Source organism: Salarias fasciatus (assembly GCF_902148845.1).
Source record: "Salarias fasciatus chromosome 7 unlocalized genomic scaffold, fSalaFa1.1 super_scaffold_4, whole genome shotgun sequence".
NCBI lineage: Eukaryota > Metazoa > Chordata > Actinopteri > Blenniiformes > Blenniidae > Salarias > Salarias fasciatus.
Window position 1 is genome coordinate 17,020,080 of NW_021941229.1, and position 20,538 is coordinate 17,040,617.

The following is a 20,538-nucleotide window of genomic DNA, read 5'->3' on the forward strand; positions in this document are numbered from 1 at the left end:
ACAGGGTAACACTGATGAAAATCACTGGATGTGGCAGTATATTTAAAATGTGCATTCAGTTTGTAATTCATATTTACCGTACTTTTTTGTAATGATGTATTGTTTTATAGGACAGAGTAATAAATAAGGTGAAGCAATCTTTAACTGGGAATAAAGATGATTCTGCAAATGCTGAAGACGTGGAGAAATATATGACACTATAACTGAGAGGCTTGGAATTTTCCACACAGCCGCAATATATAAAAGCATGAATGCATTTGTGGAACACTTTAAGAACATGTAGGATAAAAGAGAACTCATCTCTCCGAGTTCTGCTCATGCATGCTGTGTGTTTTCTGCACTGACGCAGATAATCTGCGGTTTCTGGGACTACTGACAGGAAGCTGAGTAAAGGGGGATGAATTGTCTTTAAGGATGATGGTAAAAGAAAAAAAAAACTGTTGTTTTGATTATTCATTCATGAACACTCAGAATGAGTGAGTGTGTTCTGCCAGGCACAAATGAGACACAATTGTTAATGAGTGGTGTTTTTTATTTATAAGTTGGCCACATAATTCAATCTGGACATGATATAATGAGACGTTTGTTGTGCCATTAAGAGTCAAGCTATAAATACAAAATGCGTCCCCAGCAATGCTTAAAAACTTATTCTTTTTTTCGCAGGATGCTCTGTTAATTTACAAAAATGTCCTTTTCTCTTTCAACATGCTGCACAACTTTTTTTGTAAAGACCTCGCTGGTACAAGTTCCTTTTTTTTTTTGCACTGAATTGACATTTACAGAGTTTTCTCAGAAATACTGGTATCCATGATTTTTTCACACAAAAGGTAGAACATTGTAATGAAAAGTATGTAAACAAATAAATTCTGTGTAATTATGTCCTTGACAATGTCACTATGGTAATTTTTGGAAGTTCAAAAGTGTCCAGCTCACAGCATTACGAACATTAGACCAAGCAGCAGAGACACTCTCTGAACCTCTCATGGATTATCCTGAAGTCACTGTATCTGTGCTGCTAGTGTGTGTGTGTGTGTGTGTGTGTGTGTGTGTGTGGTACATTTCAGCTCTCAGAAGTTTTTAATTGTATTTGGGTCAGGGCTCATTACAGACAACTTTAAAACTTTTTCCTCCTCAGTTGTTTGTGATGCTGTATGTGTTTTTTTTCTTCCTCCATTGTCTTGCTGAGACAAATAAGACCTTCGCCTCAGACGTGCTTTACTAGGCAGAAGAAAATCTTCCAATTTCATCATTATTTATTGTTTGTATATACTGAGGGTCTTCATTGCCGCAGGCAGCAGAGCAGCCCCACAGCGTGACGGAGGCTCCACCAGGTTTTGCAGTAGGTAGGCTGTATGGGCGTCATGTTGTTGTTTATGAACAAACTAATGCATTGCAATCCCAAAGAGCTTTGTTTCGGATTTAATCTGCCCATAGGACATTTTCCCTGAAAGACTGTGGCTTATGTATGTAACTGTTTTATGCAATCATTAGTTTGGTCTTCATGTGTCTTTCTTACAGTCGTGCACGACGACCTCCCTGGAGTCCTGCTGGGCTTCATACTTGGCCTTGTTTTACATGCTGAGAGCTGCACTGCAGGTTTTTCCCACTCAGCCTACAGCTCTTCCTTGTGAAGTGTTTTTTTTTTTTTTTGTTTGTTTGTTTGTTTGTTTTCATCCACAATTCACACTAATCTTCACACAGTTTTCTCTCTTTCCGATAAGCTTTGAAATCAAGAATAATCTTTTTGGATCCTGACCCTCAATGGCATTATGAAGTGCTCAAACAATCCGTTTGAGTTGTTTATGTATGTTGTGCTGGCATTCATGATGCTCTCAGTTAGCATTCCCAAGAAACTGGAAACAATAGACTTACATTTCTGCGTTTAAACTCTGTTGGTCACTACATCTCTTATTGTTAGAAATGCAGTATGGTGCACTGCATAAATGGGAGTCATGTGACTAAGTCAAATATTAGCTGACAAAAGTCTAATGGGTGAGTCTTTTCAATGTAACTGTTAAATAACAGGAAAGCTGCATTGTTTGCATTTTTTAAATCTCTGCAACAAGCATGACTGCGTTGGTGGTCAGCCGTCAGAGTCATGGTGCAGGTGCTGGCGCTCTGCGTCCAATGATCCGACTTCAGATCTCGGTGGGAAGTGTCTCGGTGGGAAGTGAGTTTTTGAGCGAGCAGTGGCGGTCTGGAGGTCAGAGCAACAAGCTCGCGTTGAAAGGTTCAAATCCCACTACTTAACAGGTTACAACTGTGTGTCCCGGGCAAGGCCTTTCACCCCCAGCAGGTACCTGGAGCGTGGAACTGCAGCAGCCTCCTGCTCCCAGTAACCATGGCTGAGATGGTTTAAGAGAAATGATTTCCTTGAAGACACCGGTCGTTCTTTTTTTTTTCTTTAAATCTATCTATCTTTCACATGGTGCAGTTGTTGGTGTTTTATTTATGGACGCTCCTGACTGGAGGTGTTATTTTACGGACGGTCGCGCGGGGGGAGCAAAGATTTGAGGCGCACTTCGCGCGTTGCCGCACGCGCGTGCGCGTGCATTCGGGAGACCGGAGTAATGGGCAAACTTTGTTCGCTCCAGTTAATATTTAACATTTCACTGACACTAAACCGTGACCGTGTGTGTGTGTTTGCGGTAAATTGCTTCCACCCTAAAACAACATTCCTCGGAGAAGAAAGTTGGATGGACGTTCCATAATGAGGCTTTATTAACGTGGAGTCCGGAGGAGGCTGGAGGTAAAGCTGTGTGTCGCCCGGGCTCCGGATGAGTGGGAGGGTCTGCGTGCGTGTGCGTGTGTGTGAGAGGGAGAGAGAGAGAGCCTCCACTTCACTGGAGCTGTGGCTGTGAGGGGATAATCATTACAACGTGGAGTAAACATCGACAGGAGCCAGGTGATGAGATGCGACTGAAACACTCCAGGAGCCCCCTGCTGCTCACCGTCACCTGCATGTACTTCTCCCGGGGTTTGCTGTGGTCCTATCAGGAAGAGGATGTCACTGACGGGTAACTCTTAACTCTGACAGGAGGGCGCAGACGTGAGGGGTAAAAAAAAATAAAAAATAGGGGGGGATTTACTTCACTTTTCAAACTGTTTCTTACAGCGAGAAGTGCTCTGAAAATAATGTTTCTACCTCAAAGTATCCCTGCGTGAAGTCGACGGGAGAGGTGACCACGTGCTACAGGTAAGGCTGCTTCTTCTTGACAGATGCTCTGAGAATGTTTTCATTCCGAGAATTAAAATGACAGTGGTTTTATGTTCTGCGCATTAAAAGGTGGATTATTCATAGCAGTAATTCTGCTGTAATATTACATCTAGAGAGATGAGAAAGACATTTTGAATGGTGGTGGCAGGTTATATTAACCACATAAGTATCACAAAACTAAACGAGCTATGGAATTATAGCTGTGAATGCTGTTTTGTTCTTTGCAAGTATAGAAACTGTTCATGTCTCTTAACTTCAATTTTGGAAAACACTGAAAGTCAGTCCATCTTCCTAAGTTGTAAAATGAACAGTCTGTCTTGAGACTGAGCAGTGTCCAGAAAGTGGATTTCCTCTTCTTCTTCCTTTGTGAATTAAACAGATCATAGCAAGTCTGAATGTCCACAAGCTCACAGATTTCCCTGCTACATGCTGACACTGGCTTTAATTATGACAGTTCACAGACACTGTGGACAGTGTGTTCGCCTCACAGCAAAAACTCCTGTCAGAGGCTGCGGATTAAGTTGTTAGAGCCTAATCTGTCCTCATTGCATAGAGCTGCTTTACACAGTGAAACAAGTATATGACGACACACTGCATTTTTGTCACTCTTGCTAATTACTGATTATGAAAATGACTGGTTCTTTACAGACAAACTTTTAACAAGTACAGATAGTTGTGCTTGTGAAGGTGTACATGTACATAAAGATCCTTCAAGAAATACTTTGATGAACTTTATATTTCTCTTTGCTGTATATAATCACATGAATAAGGAATGCATTTGTGAATGTGCTTCATCTTTTACTTACCCTTGATAAAAATCACATTCAAACTGCATTTTCCTCTTCAGATCTCATCAGTGTCTCTTGTTGTTGCGTCTTTTACATTTTACCTTTCTATGTCTGTTGTGTATGAAGTAATTGACAGCTACACAAAAGGAGCGTATATGCATTACTGTCCCGGGTTGAATTTAGGTTTAATGTTTTGGTAAGAGTTATTCATTTACAGGTATGTCTTCATCATGACTCCCACTATTTTTTTGAGAAAATTAACTCCATCCAGTCACAATGGCCGTAACCCATCCAAGCTCATTCCACACTACGATTAATTGTGTTTAAAATGGCCTTGTCTGCAGATCCAACCCTGAAATGAGTACATTTTGATCCACACATCTGAAGAATACTACAATGTGTTCTATATTCAGATTTTCGGGCACACTCGATGCCATGTAACTGTACAAACAAAACCATGCAACTTATTTATGGAATTGATTTCAAACATTTTGTCAGAGATCTTGATTTAAAGCCAATCTATTTCTGCGAATCCTTGTAGGAAAAAATGTTGAGAATGTAAAGAAAGGAAACATTGTGGGACATCTCTTGAGAAGTCTTCCAAATGTCCACGCTGAGAGGTTTGGCTTTAGCATCACTTGACAAACTGCCGGCCCGGGTTCAAACGCAGTGACATCCTGTTTGATGTTCAAATCTCAAACACGCTCTTAACATAATGATGTTGGTTTATGGTTATTGGCTGCAGCCACAGTTGTTTCCCTCAGTGTTTATTTAAAGAAGAATAACTGTTTCAGCTAAGAGCCTGGATAATGTGTCCTGGGTGCATCTTAGTTCACCTGCACAGCGTGAGCCGGCGACGCCCCTTCAGCCCCGAATGACTAGTGAAAAGGTTTTATCCTTAGTCCTAAATATCAAAATAATAAAGCCAGATTTGATGAAGTTTGCACGCTGCATATTTATCCCAGAATGCAGTAATGCTCCGGCATTATTAAGTCTTGGCATGACTGAGATGTTGTTCAGGAGGAACCAGGCATGAATTGAGTTGGCAGGATTCAGATCAGCCAAAGAAAATATAGACGTATGGCTTTCATTAGCCACTCTGTGGAATATCAGAGTATTTGCACAATGTTTTCAAATGGCAATAAACACTTTTCAAACACTCCTAACAACTGTTTGTGTAAAAGTTGTTGTTAGATGGGCATCAGGCTACGTACCAGTGAAGCTCCCAGCACACTTAGCGGGAGCATTACTCAGGTTGCATGGTGCTGATAATTAGCTCTCAGTAAACATGTTTAATTTATTCCCGAGCTGTACATTGACGCAGTCTTTACAATTCTTTCGTCATTGGTCAAGTTTTATAGTGCGGTTGTTTCCAGAAAGCTCGGCAGACGTTGCGGCTATGGCACGCCACTGTGTGTCGAGATTAACACTTGTCCTGGGAGCGTTTATCATGTTGAGAAAACAGCGGCGGAGTAGACGCCGGAGACCCAGAGAGCATATGTCACCCGACAGGAGAAGTACCAGGGCCTCAGCTGATACTGCGTCAAAGCAGACATTCACCTTTTGAGATTCATACATGGAGATTTTCATGGTTGTATTCATTTCCATTAAAAAAACAAAAACAAAACAAAAGTGGCAGGATTGTGCACTTTCTAAATGTCTACTTATGTTTGTTGATTTGCACACTCTTATGTTTTCATATGCTTGGCTCTCATAAGATTGGAAAAACTCAAATCATAAATGCCTGAAATTGCAACATAAATGCTTTGCTAAAGGCAAGAAAAGGGTTTGATTGAAGCGATAAGCGGCGAGCGCTTTGTGCCAGTTTGGCAAGATCCTCAGTGGTCATGGTTGTTCTGGTTCTGCAGGGGTTTTTTCAGATCATTTTATAATGAGCACTGCAGTGAAGGCTTATCTCTGTAAAGATTTTTGTTCTTGTTTCAGTTGGATATCTTTTCCTGTTGGTTTGCATGGTGTGCTTTGCTGGCCTTGCATTTTTTCCTTGTAGTGTATTTTTCCAAACCTCAGCTCCTGCTGCTGAAAACATAAACCCATCACCTTCTGCTGGGAGACGTTTCTCTCTCTCTGTGGCCTGTGTCACAAAGCAGGATTACTGAGTGAGCTGGACGAGTGTGCTGGATGTGACCCAGATGAACCTCTTGTTGAGTCGATGTTGCAGGTTTTGGAGAATTTGCAGGTCTTACTAAGCAATTCCACAGCTAATCTATCCTGCTTTGTGACAAAAATCTGTGAGCTTTTGTGTACAAATATTCATTGTAGTTGATATGATTTTTTTCTTTTACTGTACATACGTAGAATTTTCTGAGATTACAGCCAGGTCCAATTCATCCCTGATGAATCATTAGTGTTTTATAACTTTTCCTAGGTGACATGAGGGCTCACAAAACAGTGATTACATTAGCTTGATTTATTATGTATACGATGTTGGCTTTACCTACACGGCAGAGTAAAGGCTGCGCTGGAGAAGAAGCAGAACTCAGGCAGGGTCTTTCCGCTTTGTAGAAACAGCCACTTATAATTGATATGTGGCATGTGTAACTGTTGCTTTGTAATTTTTCAAAATTATAGGAGTGATATGACGCATTTGGTTGTGCCCCCTCACCCCTTCCACCACACTGGAGTTTAGGGGAAAAAGCGGTCTGCGCAGCACCAACCCTGAGGTTAATATTTCTCTAACCTTCCTAAAAGCTGTGACAGCCATGACCCACACAGTTGGCTGAACTTTTTGCGTCTTTTCAATATCCCTCTCACTTCATCTCTGTGTACTCCAGTTTTTATCTTAATAGCATTTCCCTGAAGTATCATTTTACCACTTTTACCACATTTAATGAATCATGTTTAGGAGAAATTTGTCACAAAGAATCAGATAAATTTTCCACTGAGCGCAAGTTAGTGATTGATTTATATTGTGATTTCCAGTCAGATTCAAATGCAGCGGGGGCACCGCACAGTTCCAGGGAAGTGATCAATTCACTCTTATTATTCAGCTTGGCTGTGGGACCTGAAGTCTCTCTTGTTTCCATTGCTTTCAAACCTGTTTTTCACATCACATTTAAATGTATTCTGCACCTTGGAATAATCCTCTCAGTTGGACTCTTGTGCCACATCCAGATTCAAAGAGCTTTCGACGTAAGAAACACACCCGGGGTTTCTTTAGTTGCCATGCATGTTGCCCGCGCTCCGTAGCGCTATAAAAGACTTGCTGTGGCACATCATAAAGGCTTCAGCCTTTTGATTATGTTGTGCTTTTTTGGATTACTATGTTTCTGATGCTGCTGTAAACGTCCTCAACTCAAGTATTATGTGAGCCAGGATTTATGGCCTGCACATGTATAACATCTTTTTTGGGCCAGCATCCACCCCAGCAAACCTCTTACGTAATAGATCAGGGTCTGTTAAATAGATGCCATACTTACATTTTCCAACTCTTTGATTTTTTTCTCTTCTTGTCAGGTTGCAGGTTAAAGTGCACAATATTCAGTCACAAGACATTAAACACGTGCCGTTGATGAGTAACTAAAAAAAAGAAAAAAAGAAAAAAAGCAATTGGAAAGCTGATAAGGGCAGAGTATAATATTAGGCTATTTGAAGTGATTGCTCTCAGGCTCAGACATGCTCTCTTTATGTGCTTTTTATTACTTACAAACCCAGTTAACAAATACCTCGTGTTTGCTACGGGATGTTCATCAGAGAACAAGTCAATAGGCTGATCAATATACTTGTCAGGTCTTGTCTACTTCTTTAAAGAGGAAAAAACAAGCCACGCAACTCATGCCAAAAAAATGTGGAGAGTAACACTGAAACACTGAAGTATAGCATGTTTGCTGTCGCTGGAGTCTTTTTATTCACCTGCCCAATGGGCATATTAACACACAAACCACAAAAAGAACATTTGTTTAACAAGTTGTAAATGAATTTTCAGAACGGCATCAATACGAGCTCGTAGTTTTATGCCCAAACTATGCGTTTGGGCCTAAAATGGGTCATGGATTGATTTTCTTTCAGACAACAGGCAGTTTAAAAAAAAATCAATTTGACTTTGGTGAATTTATTTTCCAAATTAAAACACAATTAAAGAGAAAAATGGGCTCAGTGTGTTCGGTGAGATGCTGAACCATGCAATTCGGTTTTTCTTTTTTAGCCACAGAATTATCCTGAGTTTTTCAAAGTTATTTGCACTCTTCTCTAATTTGGCTCATAAGTAGTAATAAATATTCTTATTATCAGTTTGCAGAGTTTTCATTCAGTAGTTCATGAATGTTTTAGTGTTATGCTCGATTCATGGAGAGTGTTGATTTGAGTGTGAAAACGTTTGGAAATAAATGATACAAAGTAATGGCATTTGAAGGGGGTGGGGGGGGGGCAGACTTGGAATGAAGTGGATACGTTTTCCAGGGAAAGAGAATAAAATGAGTTCAAGCTGTTTCTCAATAGACCGTTAGGTGAGACAGAGTTTACTGGAATTAACCTCAGTAGACACACGGTGAGATAAATAAAGCCGCCGAAAATCAGGCCAATCAAAAGCGCCTGCAAAGATTTTCAGTACCTGGCAGTTTTCGCACATTGTGATGCCAAATAATATGTAATAAAAATAAAAGGTCAAACAGGGGTTCAAATTGTTCTAATTTTAGGCTCTTAAATCTTCTCCTTTGCGAAGAACATGAGCGCATGGCTGTGGTCAAATACATCCCATAATCATAAACCAAAAAGCCCTGACGTGATGCACGGCGCCCTGTCAGAAAAAGACACCAGCATCTGTTTTCTCTCAATACTCAGAAAGAGGACATGCAGCCTGTTAAGTGATTGCAGTCATACGGAGGACTGAAGGAGGAGCTGACATGAACATTTGGTTTTGCTCCTCAGTGACAGCTCCCACACAGCCCAGCATTAAGAGGATGTGAAGGCCCGGAGGAGGTCAGCTGCCATGTTAAGCTAATGATCCTCGTCTGTCTGATCCCAATCCCGCCGTGGGTCAGCTTGCAGGAGACATGAAGCTGTCTGGTGAAAGAATAGCAATAAATATTTGTTTCTTTGTTCTTTTTTCTCGCAGTTGATTTCTTGTCTGTCTGCAAGCTTTCTCCTGATATTGACCGGGAGCAGAGTCCTTCTCTTTGTAATGTTGTCTTTCTCTGACGAAGCAAGTCCGACAAACAGATCAATTTGATGAATCTGTAAAAAAAAAAGTACCCTAAAGAAAAAGGTTAATTTTGCATTTCATTTTATTCAAACAAAAAAAAAAAAAAACATTTTGGGAACTGTTTTCCAGCATGGCATATTAAAATGATCTTCTTCAAGGAGTTTGTTTTAATATTTTTAAAAGTTTTCTTCCTGCAAAAACTAGATTCAGTTAGACTCCCAAACAAACCGTATGTATTTGAACTATGCTTTGCTTTTTTTCCCAACATGTATTTTTTTCAGCTGGGCAGATAACAACATAAATAAATGGCCATTTGAGATTTGCTAATTTCACGGCTCATGAAATCATCACTGTGTGTTATAGGATGTGTGAAAGCCCTATAAAAAAAACCCAGCACATCGCCACCCACTTCAATTTCTTGGCTATAGTTTCATCCCGGACAATCAAACGCACCTGGCGCTCTGATATAAAGGAAATGACAGTGTCATTTCATATAAAAGCTCTCTGTTGTTGACTCTCTTTGCAGCAGCAGCGATCATCCTCCAGGCATCTGATTGAAGAAGAAAGCTCAATCCCTTTCCCTATCTGTTCACCTTAAAGCAACATTTGCTGTATTTTAATCTCCATCTCTACCGCAACAGTTCAGCCATCTACTTTTTCCATCTGTTTTTCTTTGCTGTGTTTCCTCACGAGGTTATGAAGCATAATTCCCTTAAAGATTTTTCATTGACAGTGATATTTCTTCTCTCCTTGGGAAATAATTAAATTGTGCTTGTTGTCTGGAGCTGGGCTTTGGTAGGATGAGCTTTCCCTTTAACCAGCTCTAATGCCACATATGCTTTATGTCAGGCAGTGGCTCGGCACACACTTTGAAAACTACTGGTTTAAGGGGAAGATTGGAGCAATCAGAGTGTTCTGTGTTTCATTTGACCTTACAGTAACTTTTATTCAGTACCAGCTTTTATGAATTACCTGCTCAAGTGCCTGTTAGGACTGAATTAGCACCAGAAAACAGGTTTATATTGTTGCTACTTTGCTATATGTCAGTAATTCCTTGTAATTCCCCCATTTTAATAAGTTATAAACATATATAAATACAATAATGAAACAAAAGTTGAAGCACGTAGCTACAGAAATCAAAAGACTCAAGCATCTTGGCTGGAAAATGTCTGTTGTTTTAGTGACAACAGAGGTTGTAAAGTACCTCAAGAAGCATTTTATTGTAGAAACAAGTGCACAAACTAGTTAGCACTCTAATTTATATCCCTGCTTCCGAGAGATCTTATTTTTACGCTGATGCTTGCAAATCATTGCACATTAATGTGTGTCACATTTATGGTGTCACACTTTGCTCTGTATTTTTGAATAATATTGCCATTGAAGACGAGCCAGGCAGCCTTGAGTAATCTCTCCAGGCTCTGTTCGGTCTATTATTAACATTTTTAAACGTACCGGTGGAAGTTCTCAGTGTTTCTGGAGGGTCGAAGCAGGTTTTTCAAGTTTGAATTACAGACGTTGGAGCGTTAAATATAATGCGTGGATTCGTTTTTTTCACCTTTTACAGGATTATCGTGAGACTTTGCGGTGGTGTTGATCCACTTGCATCATTTTGTTCACTGAATAAAACAAGCCAGAAGATGATGTGTGAATGATACTCATTGCCATTCTTCAAAACTCGAATTTTCTGCCCCAGAGTTCCTTCAGACTTGCTGTGTTGAGAATAATTGAAGACCTCAAAGCTGAGAGGGTGTGTAAATAAACTCCACTATGTTGCACCTATATTTGACAGTATTTGCATCGAAGGAACACAATGAACAAAAATCACACATATTTCATGAATTGTAGCTTAAGTAAGTAATTGTAGCTTAAATAAGAACAACTTGCTGGATTTCAGTACCAGAGTTCTGCAGCCTTTACAAGATACAGACCAGTTTTTTCTCTCCCAGTCATGGGAAATTTGTCTGGAGCCACAAAAGACGTTCTACATTTGAGATGAACATTTGACAGTTCATAATCCCACATGTGTTGCTTTTCTGTATCGCCTATCAAACTTGTATCTTCGCTGTGGTGTATGTTGCCTTTCTGACTTTAAGAATCACATTGACATTCTATTATTGTTTTTGATGTTTTCACATTAGTTTGCATTGTGTTTTTCAACAAGGCGGTTGAAAAGTCAATATTAATGACCTCCAACAGAAAGGTGACATCGTAGGATGTAACGAAGAGAAGGAGGACGTTTAGATAGTTGTTGCAAGAGTTGGAGGAGGGAGCTAACAAAACAAGGAGGATGTGATACATAGTTTACCAAAGAGCTCCTTTAAAAGATCTATGGAACAAAATAAAATTCAAGTCCTGTCTTGTTTTACATGGTTGGACAGTGGCCTAATAGTTGGCTGACAGTGGAAGGTCACCATTTGAAGCTCTGGTAGGCTTTTTGGGCCTTTCTGTCCAGAGTTTGCAGGTTTTTCCTTTCTCTGTTTTCGCCCACAAAACTTGCATTTAAAGCTAATTGGTGAAAATACATTTCATTTGCATGTAGTTTTGTGAGAAACACCACAAATACGTATATCCTCACAGCCACTGCTTGCTAATGCTGAGTACTACTATCATACAATACTTCACAAAGTGAGCACAATAAATTGGATTTAATGGATTCTTCATGTATTTTGGGTTAAAAATGGACACACAGTCACTTAAGATACTGAAGTATTTTCTCATCTTTTATACAAGTTCAGTTAAACATTCGTCAGACAAATTCTAGGGAAGAATGAAGGATGTGTCAAAGCTAAAGGTCGAAATACAAAACAGGAAGAAATGCGTTAACACATAAGTTCCCGGTAAAGTGTTAATAGTGGTTTTTCTTCATGACAGCATGTCAACTGGTTTGCCTTATAGGGTGAATCTCTCTCCCTACTCAGCAGATATTAGTGTGTGTTATCATGTTAAGAGCTGGGAGGACGTGTTTGTGTTAAGGAGCATTCTTCACTGACAGATAGAGAGCATCGACACCAGCAAACACCACCTCTCCCTTCTCTGCAAATCATAGCATTTCTTAATTAGCAATGCTGGAGTAGTGCATTGTGTTTCATTTGAAATAAAGCTGAATTTATTGCTCCTCTTTCTTTCTTTGAATAATTAGATTTCTTTTTTTTCTTCCAGATTTTCAATCACACTGATTCAGGCTCATCGCACACAGAGACATTCAGCTGGAATCCTCCCATATAGTTTCTGTTTCCATATGAAATAAGTCTAATTTAAAAAAGAGTAAAGGATGGGGAGGGGGATTGAACGCCACGCTAAAAGTTCAAATGCTTTAAAATGTGGCCTAAAGTTCCAAGTTATTTTATCTGAATCAGCTGATTGAAGTTGCTTGGAAGATCTTGACCTGTCACTAAGAGAACACACACTTGAACAACACACACTTAGTGGACAGGAAGTAAAACAAAGCGTATGGAGAATATACTGGAAATTGAAATAGATGTCATCCATCTGTCAAAGCTTGCATGTTGTCCATCCTCCATACAGCTCTCAATTAAATCTTTGGCAAGTTTCAGCCACATAGGTGTTGATGTAGGATGTTTTAAGACCTGAAATCAGATCAGGCATTTTTAACTATTTATACTTCTAAAATGATGCAAAATGTACAAACTGCATACATTTTTACTAGATTTTTATTGTAAGTTTTGCAGTCATTTTCACTGGGTGCTCTTTTTTTCAAATCAGTTATTTGCAAAAAAAAAAAAAAAAAAAAGTATTTTTTGTCTCCTGTTTTTCATCGTACTCAGTCTCTTCAGGTCATGGGCACTTTTTCCTCCTTTAGAACACACATCAACAAGTTGCTTTTTTTTTTTTAATTTGGTGGGAAGTGATTTGTTTTAAAAAGCCCACCCTTGCTTCTTTTGGCAGAGGCTCACGCACCCATCTGCTTCTTTTCGCGGAGGGCTGCGGCGCGGCCGAGCTTCGGTCATGCTGCGGTTTCTGCAATAGTTCAGGGATGTGGTGATAAGTGCGCCTCAGGCTGTGGTTTTCTGCCTCCGTGCTTCTGCTCGCTGTGTCCGAGACGCTCGCGTTCGCCATGTTATTTTACATTCACCCAGCAAGAATAACATACTTTTACGATAACAAGTTCTTTGCATAAAGACAATATTTGTACACCCGTTAGAGTGAAACAAGGACTCCTTGACAAGTTAATCAGCTAATTGAATGCAATTGTGTGAGTGTTTCAACTGCATGTCCCTTTTATTCAGAGGTAATTGTTATTCTTCACTGGGCCACTTGAAGCTTTAATTTATTCTCCCATTAGTGAAAATAATAAGCTTCTAATTTATCAGTCCTGAAGGACAACAGCGAGCCAGACGAGGTGTTCGCCTGCACCAGCGAGCACGCATTCCCACACCGGCCATTTTAAATTGTAAACAGCTGCAGTGTTCAGTGTCGGTAAAAACACATGTAGCGCGAGGGGGTTTGTGTTCGGCGGTTTTCAGCGGCACAGATGTTTCTCTTTCCATTGAGAATTTGGTCGCTGAATTTCAATATTCGGGCGTCAGTTATAATTCAGTTTAACAATACTCACCAGCCGGCAGCGCCGTCAGTGTGTGAGTCCACCTGTTAGGACCGCATTATACCGCGGTTCTCCTGCCACAGTCCGCTTCAATTTACCCCGCGTTTATCTTGCTCTTGACCTCACCTTCTTTTCTGAATTCAGGAAGGTGTGTTTTTACCTGTTCGGAAACTTGCACATTAACAAGCGTTACATTAAATTATAATGCGGACTTGCCAGTTTTGACTAATCTCAGGCGGAGTCCCTGGATGGAATATAAAATTTCACTATAACATTAAAATAACACAAACTAACCCCAAAGCCTCCAGTGAAGTAACACATGTCACATACCACACATTTCATCTCCCTTCCACACCGCCAGCCACCAGAACGTATGAAACAACTGAAACCAGAAGTGACTGCTTGCTTCACTATTACATACAGGAATCAGTTACATTTCTGCATGATGTCTCTCATATAAGTTACATGCAAACCATTGAGGTTAAATGTTTTCCCAGCATGCTTTCTCTATTTTTTTATTTATTTATTTATTTTTTTGAAGAAATCCTCTTTAACCTATCCCTGCAGGCTGTAACTGCATATTTTTTGTAAATATCTAGGAAGTCCAACTTTCAGCCTTAAAATGATATGTGATGAAAGTGAGTTTAGAGTTATTGGCGTGAGTTTCACTCTCAATGTGTGAAAACTTAAAAAGATTTCAAAAGGTATTAATTTTTTTTTCCAGTCTTGAAGTGAAGTAGCGATGAAGGGGAGATCATTTTTTTTGCACTGACTTTCTACCTTACAGTTTTTAAACATCTCACCCTCCCTTATATTGACTTTACGCTTTTATAGCATTAAAGAGTCTTCTTTTCTATTTTGTAATTTGTTTAACTGTTTGCATGATAATTATGTTTACATAATTGAATAATTTTCCAACGTCAAGACGGACTTCATCCTGCATCAATGTGTTTTGTGGAATGAGGACAGAGAGAGACTTGACCATGGTGAAAAAGGATTTATTAAAAAAGAAATCTGTGCCACAAAGTATCAGGAGTATCGAGGCTGAGAGTGAAGAAGAAACAATGGTAGTCCATCCATCATCGGCACAGCTTTTCACAGCTAATGACTGCGTGGCGCCACAGCGGAGTTCGTCCTGGAGACGCCACAGTCCATCACACCTACTGGCAATCCCAAGTTAACCCAAATGCCTTTTTGGCTCTTTCAAGGAAATATGCAAAATACACACATTTTTGTATTTTTGTCCAAATTTGATGAGTTTATTGTCAGTTGAGAATAAATAACAAAAAAGAAAAAGAAATAAATATAACTTCAACTCTCAAGCAAACCAAAAAGAAGAAAAAGCTGCAGTGCTATGTATTTTCAACTTAAAAGTTAAATATCACATATGAGCATATTGACAGTATGTAACACTGATTTTAGCACACATCATGTTCATCGTGTTACACTTTAAAAATCTTATGCCCAACTTGAATTATAGGCTTTTTTTAGTAGGATATGTTTGGCAGAATGTTGGTATGCTACTAAAGCCTTAGAAATATTGAACCTTTTACTATGAGAGCTGAAAATATTTGCCCAAAGATATGCGAGCAGCACCAAGTGAAAGACGTTTCAGTTTAAATACTGACAGAATAAAAATGACTGGTTGAAGGGAAGGAAAAAACCTGAGATTAAAAGCTGATGGTTTGAATTCAGTGCAGATTTATAAGGAAAAAATCACATGGCAAAATGTATCCAAAGGATGAACGTCATAGTTCCGCTCTTCATCCTCGAAGCATCAGTCCCTGCTCCGGCACCTTTCCAGCACTTCATTTATTTCTCCTGTGAGACTCCTGATAAGGCACCTCCTCAGTAAATGAACTGTATTGATTTCTCCCTCCTGCCCGGACTCGAAGCTCCATTGTATCGCCTGAATAAATTGAAACGAATGATTGAGAGCTCTCCTTTCAATTTAGAGTAATTTTTCCATCCTCTTTCTATATATTTCTTGTTAAATCATCAGGACGAGTTAGTGAGTCAGGAGGCTGCTTAGCGGAGAGGAACATCTGCTTTCCACATCAGGATCTTTTTGGGTATTCTCAGCCTCACTTCTCTACCGCGGGATGAAAGATATTCCCTTTTAACAGCAAATAATCTGTCATAAACTACTGTTGGTTTTAGTTCAATTTCAGGACGACTGTTCTTCGGGGACCAGTTTTCTTAAAGCACATTTTTCATCCTCTTTTTTTTTTCTTCTTCCATAATTTACATAGTGTGGCTATTTGAATGGCAGTGTTTATTTTCAGCAGAAATTTCCACACCGTTAATGTAATGAACTGTTAAATCTCTGAGTCATGACAAAAGATTTGAAACTACTAATAATTCCTTTTAGCGCTGCTCTGAAATGGAGCGGCGTGTTTTCACAGTGAGCCTCACTGTTCGGAGGGGGGATCGGCCCGATCTGGAGTGGCTTTAGTTGGAAACACGTGGAAGTGCCGATGACGGTTTACTGTAACAGCCCACAGACAGCTGTGCTCTGTACAATTTCCTGAGGTGTCAGTGTTTGAGATTTCTCCCACAGTGTACACTTGTCTTCAGCTTCTCAACCCAAGCGTTTATATGAATGAAAACATGAGCCTCCCCCACACTCATGATGTGGCATAAAAGCAGATATGCTTCATTATAGTGAGGCATATATTATTAAATACTCTCTAAGATGTGATCACGGTCAGATCTGATTTGTTTGAGATGGAGACAGTCAGAGGCTTTCACTTCTTCTCCTGCTAGTTAGTGAGTGAAGCTCAGCGCTTTGCTGCCATAAATCCCATTGAAAAAACAGTTTTTCTGGATTATGTTGCAGATGCCAGCACAGCAGGAGCGCTGCTCATAAGCAATATAGCTACTGACAGCAGATAGACTGCACAGCTAATATGGAGAGAAGTCTTTATTTTTAGTCATGAAAGAAGGAGCCATTGTTCAGCTGCCATTTATTTCCACTGCAATGTATTCTATAATCTGTCAGGGAATTTTCCAAGTTTAGTTTTATTCCTCCTACTCCCTGATTAGAGGCCTGAAACCAGACTGATATGTGTCGCTCACTCACAGAGTCACTGAGCTCTCTCTCCTTTCTGACTGCAGGGAGGAGAAGCAGACCCAACAACCGCAGATAATATGCGACATTTAAATTACAGATAGTCACAGCTAAGTGGCGTACATGGAAAGATTAATCCTTACAGACAGCTGGATGAATAGACCACGAGCAAAACACTGCCTAGCTGGCGTGCCTTCACAGGTTTTGTATGTCACACTGTGTCTCTGAGCTCGTGTTGCCTCCAATAAATATGTAAAACATCTGATTTCCAATGTCACCGACTGTTCTTCTCTTTAGCGCAGCAGGGCTTTCCACCACAGTCATCCATCTTTTCTATTGCTTCATCCAACTCTGTCACAGGGCAGAGAGAGAGAGTCTGACACACACTCAGATACACACACTTCCAGGAACTTCCAGAATCACTTTACCTCAAATGGATGTTTTAAGGACTGCGGGGGAACACTGGAGGAAGCATGCACAGGGAGAACATTCAGACTCCGCACAGGAAGCCCTTCTTGCTGTTCTTCTCCACAACATGCAACCTTTAAGATACACACAGCTCTTGTTCAGTACTTTCACAGTTTTGTGTTTTTGTTTCCAGTTTGTGATTAATAAACACTTCAGTAAATGATGGTGACGTGTTTCTGCTTTAGGATTTGCTCTTCCTACTCTTATACAAAGTTTTTATCATTAACATTATTATTATTTCTACTGTTTTAACCATATGTCACATATGCATTTGCAATTCTCATTGGCAGCTTTAATGAAACACAGCTGTTTGTTGACTTTTTGTCTTGATTCTTGTGCTTTTTTAATGTTGAAATAAAAGGTTCCACCTGATATGCGAAATACATTGACATATAGTAAGTTCTGAGTACATATTTCTCCCTTTTTCTCATTAATCAAGCTATCCTTTTACCATTATGTCAGAAGCCGGCATAAAAAAGCTGCATCTTAAATTAGTGGCGTGAAATTGAGCGGCAGATTCGCAGCCACTCAAAGCAGACTGATTGTTTGTTTTAAACGAGAGCCTGAGCGGCGGCCACCGCGGCCGGTCGGTGTGACTGTCACGGGCTGTGAGCACCGAGTTCAAACAGTCATTAACCAATAGCTTATGTTAATGTTCCATGGTACTGATCAAATGGGGCGCCATTATTTCTCTGACCAGGCAAGCATGCAGCTCACAGACAAGAGTCAGTTTTTATTGGAGGAGAGAGGATTTTGGTGAGGAGGATATTTGTCTTTTAAACCTACCAAAAAGATTTATTTCGAGGAGGAAGTGATGTTATACTCGACGTTGAATTTCATTTTCTGGCTTCCCTTTCATATTTTCTTTTACAAGGCTACCATTCCCAGCAGGATTTCTTTCTAGGCTGTGTATGGAACAAAAGTAGCATTTCTGGCTGTTGGATAGTCTTCAGTTTTTAATACTGTCCCTTCGGATGCTCAACAACTTGGCAGAACTGGGCCATCCATTAAGTGCAGGATTCAACTCTCTTTAAGCTGTAACTAGTCTGTGTTTAGTAAAATTTAGTCCCTGACATAAATGATGTTGCATACAGTGTAACGTCTGCATGTGCAGCTCTATTGAGCCTTTTAACCTTATCAAGCTCACAGTTTTGGCTTAATGGATTTCCCTGTGTTGCGTGACCGCTGAATTTGGGGTTATAGATTTTTTTTTCCACATCCTGTCTAGAGCAGTTTCCTAATGTGATGTAAGGTTATGTGTCTGGTAGTCTGTTTTGGAGCTCTTTTTTCCCTCACTGCAGATTTGGAGAGTTAAAAAGAGGGGAATCAAGTCTATTTTTTGTAAAAAAAAATTTAAAAAATTTCCCTGTATTTTGTTTCAGGAAACATCTTTAAAATTGGTGTAAGTAAAAATTGTACTGTTTTTTTCTTCCATTTTATTGGTGTGGTCTTCTTGTGATCAAAATGTGCTTATAATGTATGAAGCCCCTGAAGTGAAATGACTTTGACTGTTGCTGAAAAGATCACAGCAGTCGTCTCAGCGCAACTCCAGATACGTACATTTTCTGAGTGTAGTCAGATCTGAAGCTTTTGAACAGCTGAGTTGTTGTTGGACATGACAAACTATAAAATGTCCTTTACTCTCCTCACTGATTTATGGTGCTAAGTGGTTTGGGGTTATATTGCTACAAACTGTAATGACCTGCTTCCACCATGCAGATATGGAAAAGCATTCAGCAACTGCATTAAAACCTGATGGCATCTCTGCACCATTAGTTGTAATTACATAATAATCATCGATTTTAATTGGACATACTGCAGCAGAGTGAAGTAGGAGCATCGGGAATTTTAGTGTATTAACTGTGACTGGAAGTCTGCAACAATAGAGACAACTTTGGGAAAAAGAAGGAATCACAGTGAACTAATTTTAGCCCAAGAATTGACCTTTCCAAGAGTGCTTTGTTTTTTTTCCCCGACTGGATTTTTGGGAAACACAAAGGTACTCTGGTGTTCAGGGGATGAACTCGCTGTACTTTTTTTAATGTGCTCCTATAAAATGGTTTTCCTCGGGGGTTGTTTTGTGGACACGGCCACAGGAGAACCGTACCTGTCCCTCTTAATATACCGTAGCTGTGTCTGGCCTTGGACTCACTAATGTATTCCTTATAATACTTTTTATGTGTGCTTACAGGCGTAGGACACATTTTGACAGGCTGGAGTTTATCCTTTCCAAATGACATAATATGAATCACCAGAAGAAAAGTCCGGACCAGGAGGCTTTTCAGACCGCTGTAGACCATAGTCCATTTGTTTATATTACACCGTGGTGACCTTGAGGCTGCGCAGGGAGCCTGAGGTTTTTATCTGTGTCTGCGTTTGCGTGGCTGAGGTTGTCTGCATTTGTTCCTGAGTGCAGGGGAAGAAACGACCACGATAATATGAAGGGGAGGCCACTCTCTTTGTTTAATCTGAAGGTTTGCTTCCACATTGTCAAAGCAAATAGTTTGAATTTGGATTGATTTACTTGCTGTGACAGTTTCATCAGCCATAGGGGGTATATTTGATATGAGCAGGTTTAACTTGTCCGTTTTAGTTACTGAGGACACACAACAATCCTAAATACTAGACAAAACAAAGCACAACAAAGTATGTCACAGTATGACAGCAATCTGCAATGTTATCCTGACCAGAGCAGCTTCAAAGTGTGATTATTGAATTACAAATATGAACTTAATGTGTTTAAAATCTTTGGAAACTACAGTAAGCATTAATAAAAATGAATAAGATAAATGATAGTTTTTAAAAATAATTTATAAAACTTTTAAAAACAAATCAATGAAACTATTTATATAGGAGTTTGAAGATGAAGATGAATTTGACAATTACAACGTGCTGAAAAGACAAAATGATTTGACAGAACAGTGAATGTAAGGGCAGAGTACAGATGTGTATTCTAACTTTTTTAAAAAAGAACACCAAAAACTTCCACCTTTAAGACTTGGTAATAGTTGCTTGGTGAAAGAGAAGCCTGCACCAACCTCAACACATTTCAGAAGACTAATGGTACGTTGTATTTTAGATGTAGTTTACTTATTTTTTCAACATTATTTTCATACTATAAAGGACTGCACTTTTCATTTTCATGGTTCTGGTTCAACAACAATAAACATATTCAGTTTCGATGAATTTGAATTTCCTTAAAGTGATGATATTTGTTAACGTTGATTCACTTTCAATTACTCAGCTTAAATTGCGTTTAGGTTAAAGTGTGCGTCT

General features: G+C 39.6%; 1 protein-coding gene across 2 annotated transcripts in view; it reads left to right on the top strand.

Moving 5' to 3' along the window:
- Positions 1 to 2,561: 2,561 nt before the first annotated feature.
- ccbe1 (collagen and calcium binding EGF domains 1) overlaps positions 2,562 to 20,538 on the top strand; it is a 40,712-nt gene continuing 22,735 nt past the window's right edge. For both annotated transcript variants that reach the window (XM_030084953.1, XM_030084954.1), the window contains exons 1-2: positions 2,562 to 3,017; positions 3,116 to 3,196. In XM_030084953.1, the coding sequence (XP_029940813.1) occupies positions 2,914 to 3,017; positions 3,116 to 3,196 (185 nt within the window). In that variant the 5' untranslated portion in view covers positions 2,562 to 2,913. The remainder of the gene's footprint in view (positions 3,018 to 3,115; positions 3,197 to 20,538) is intronic.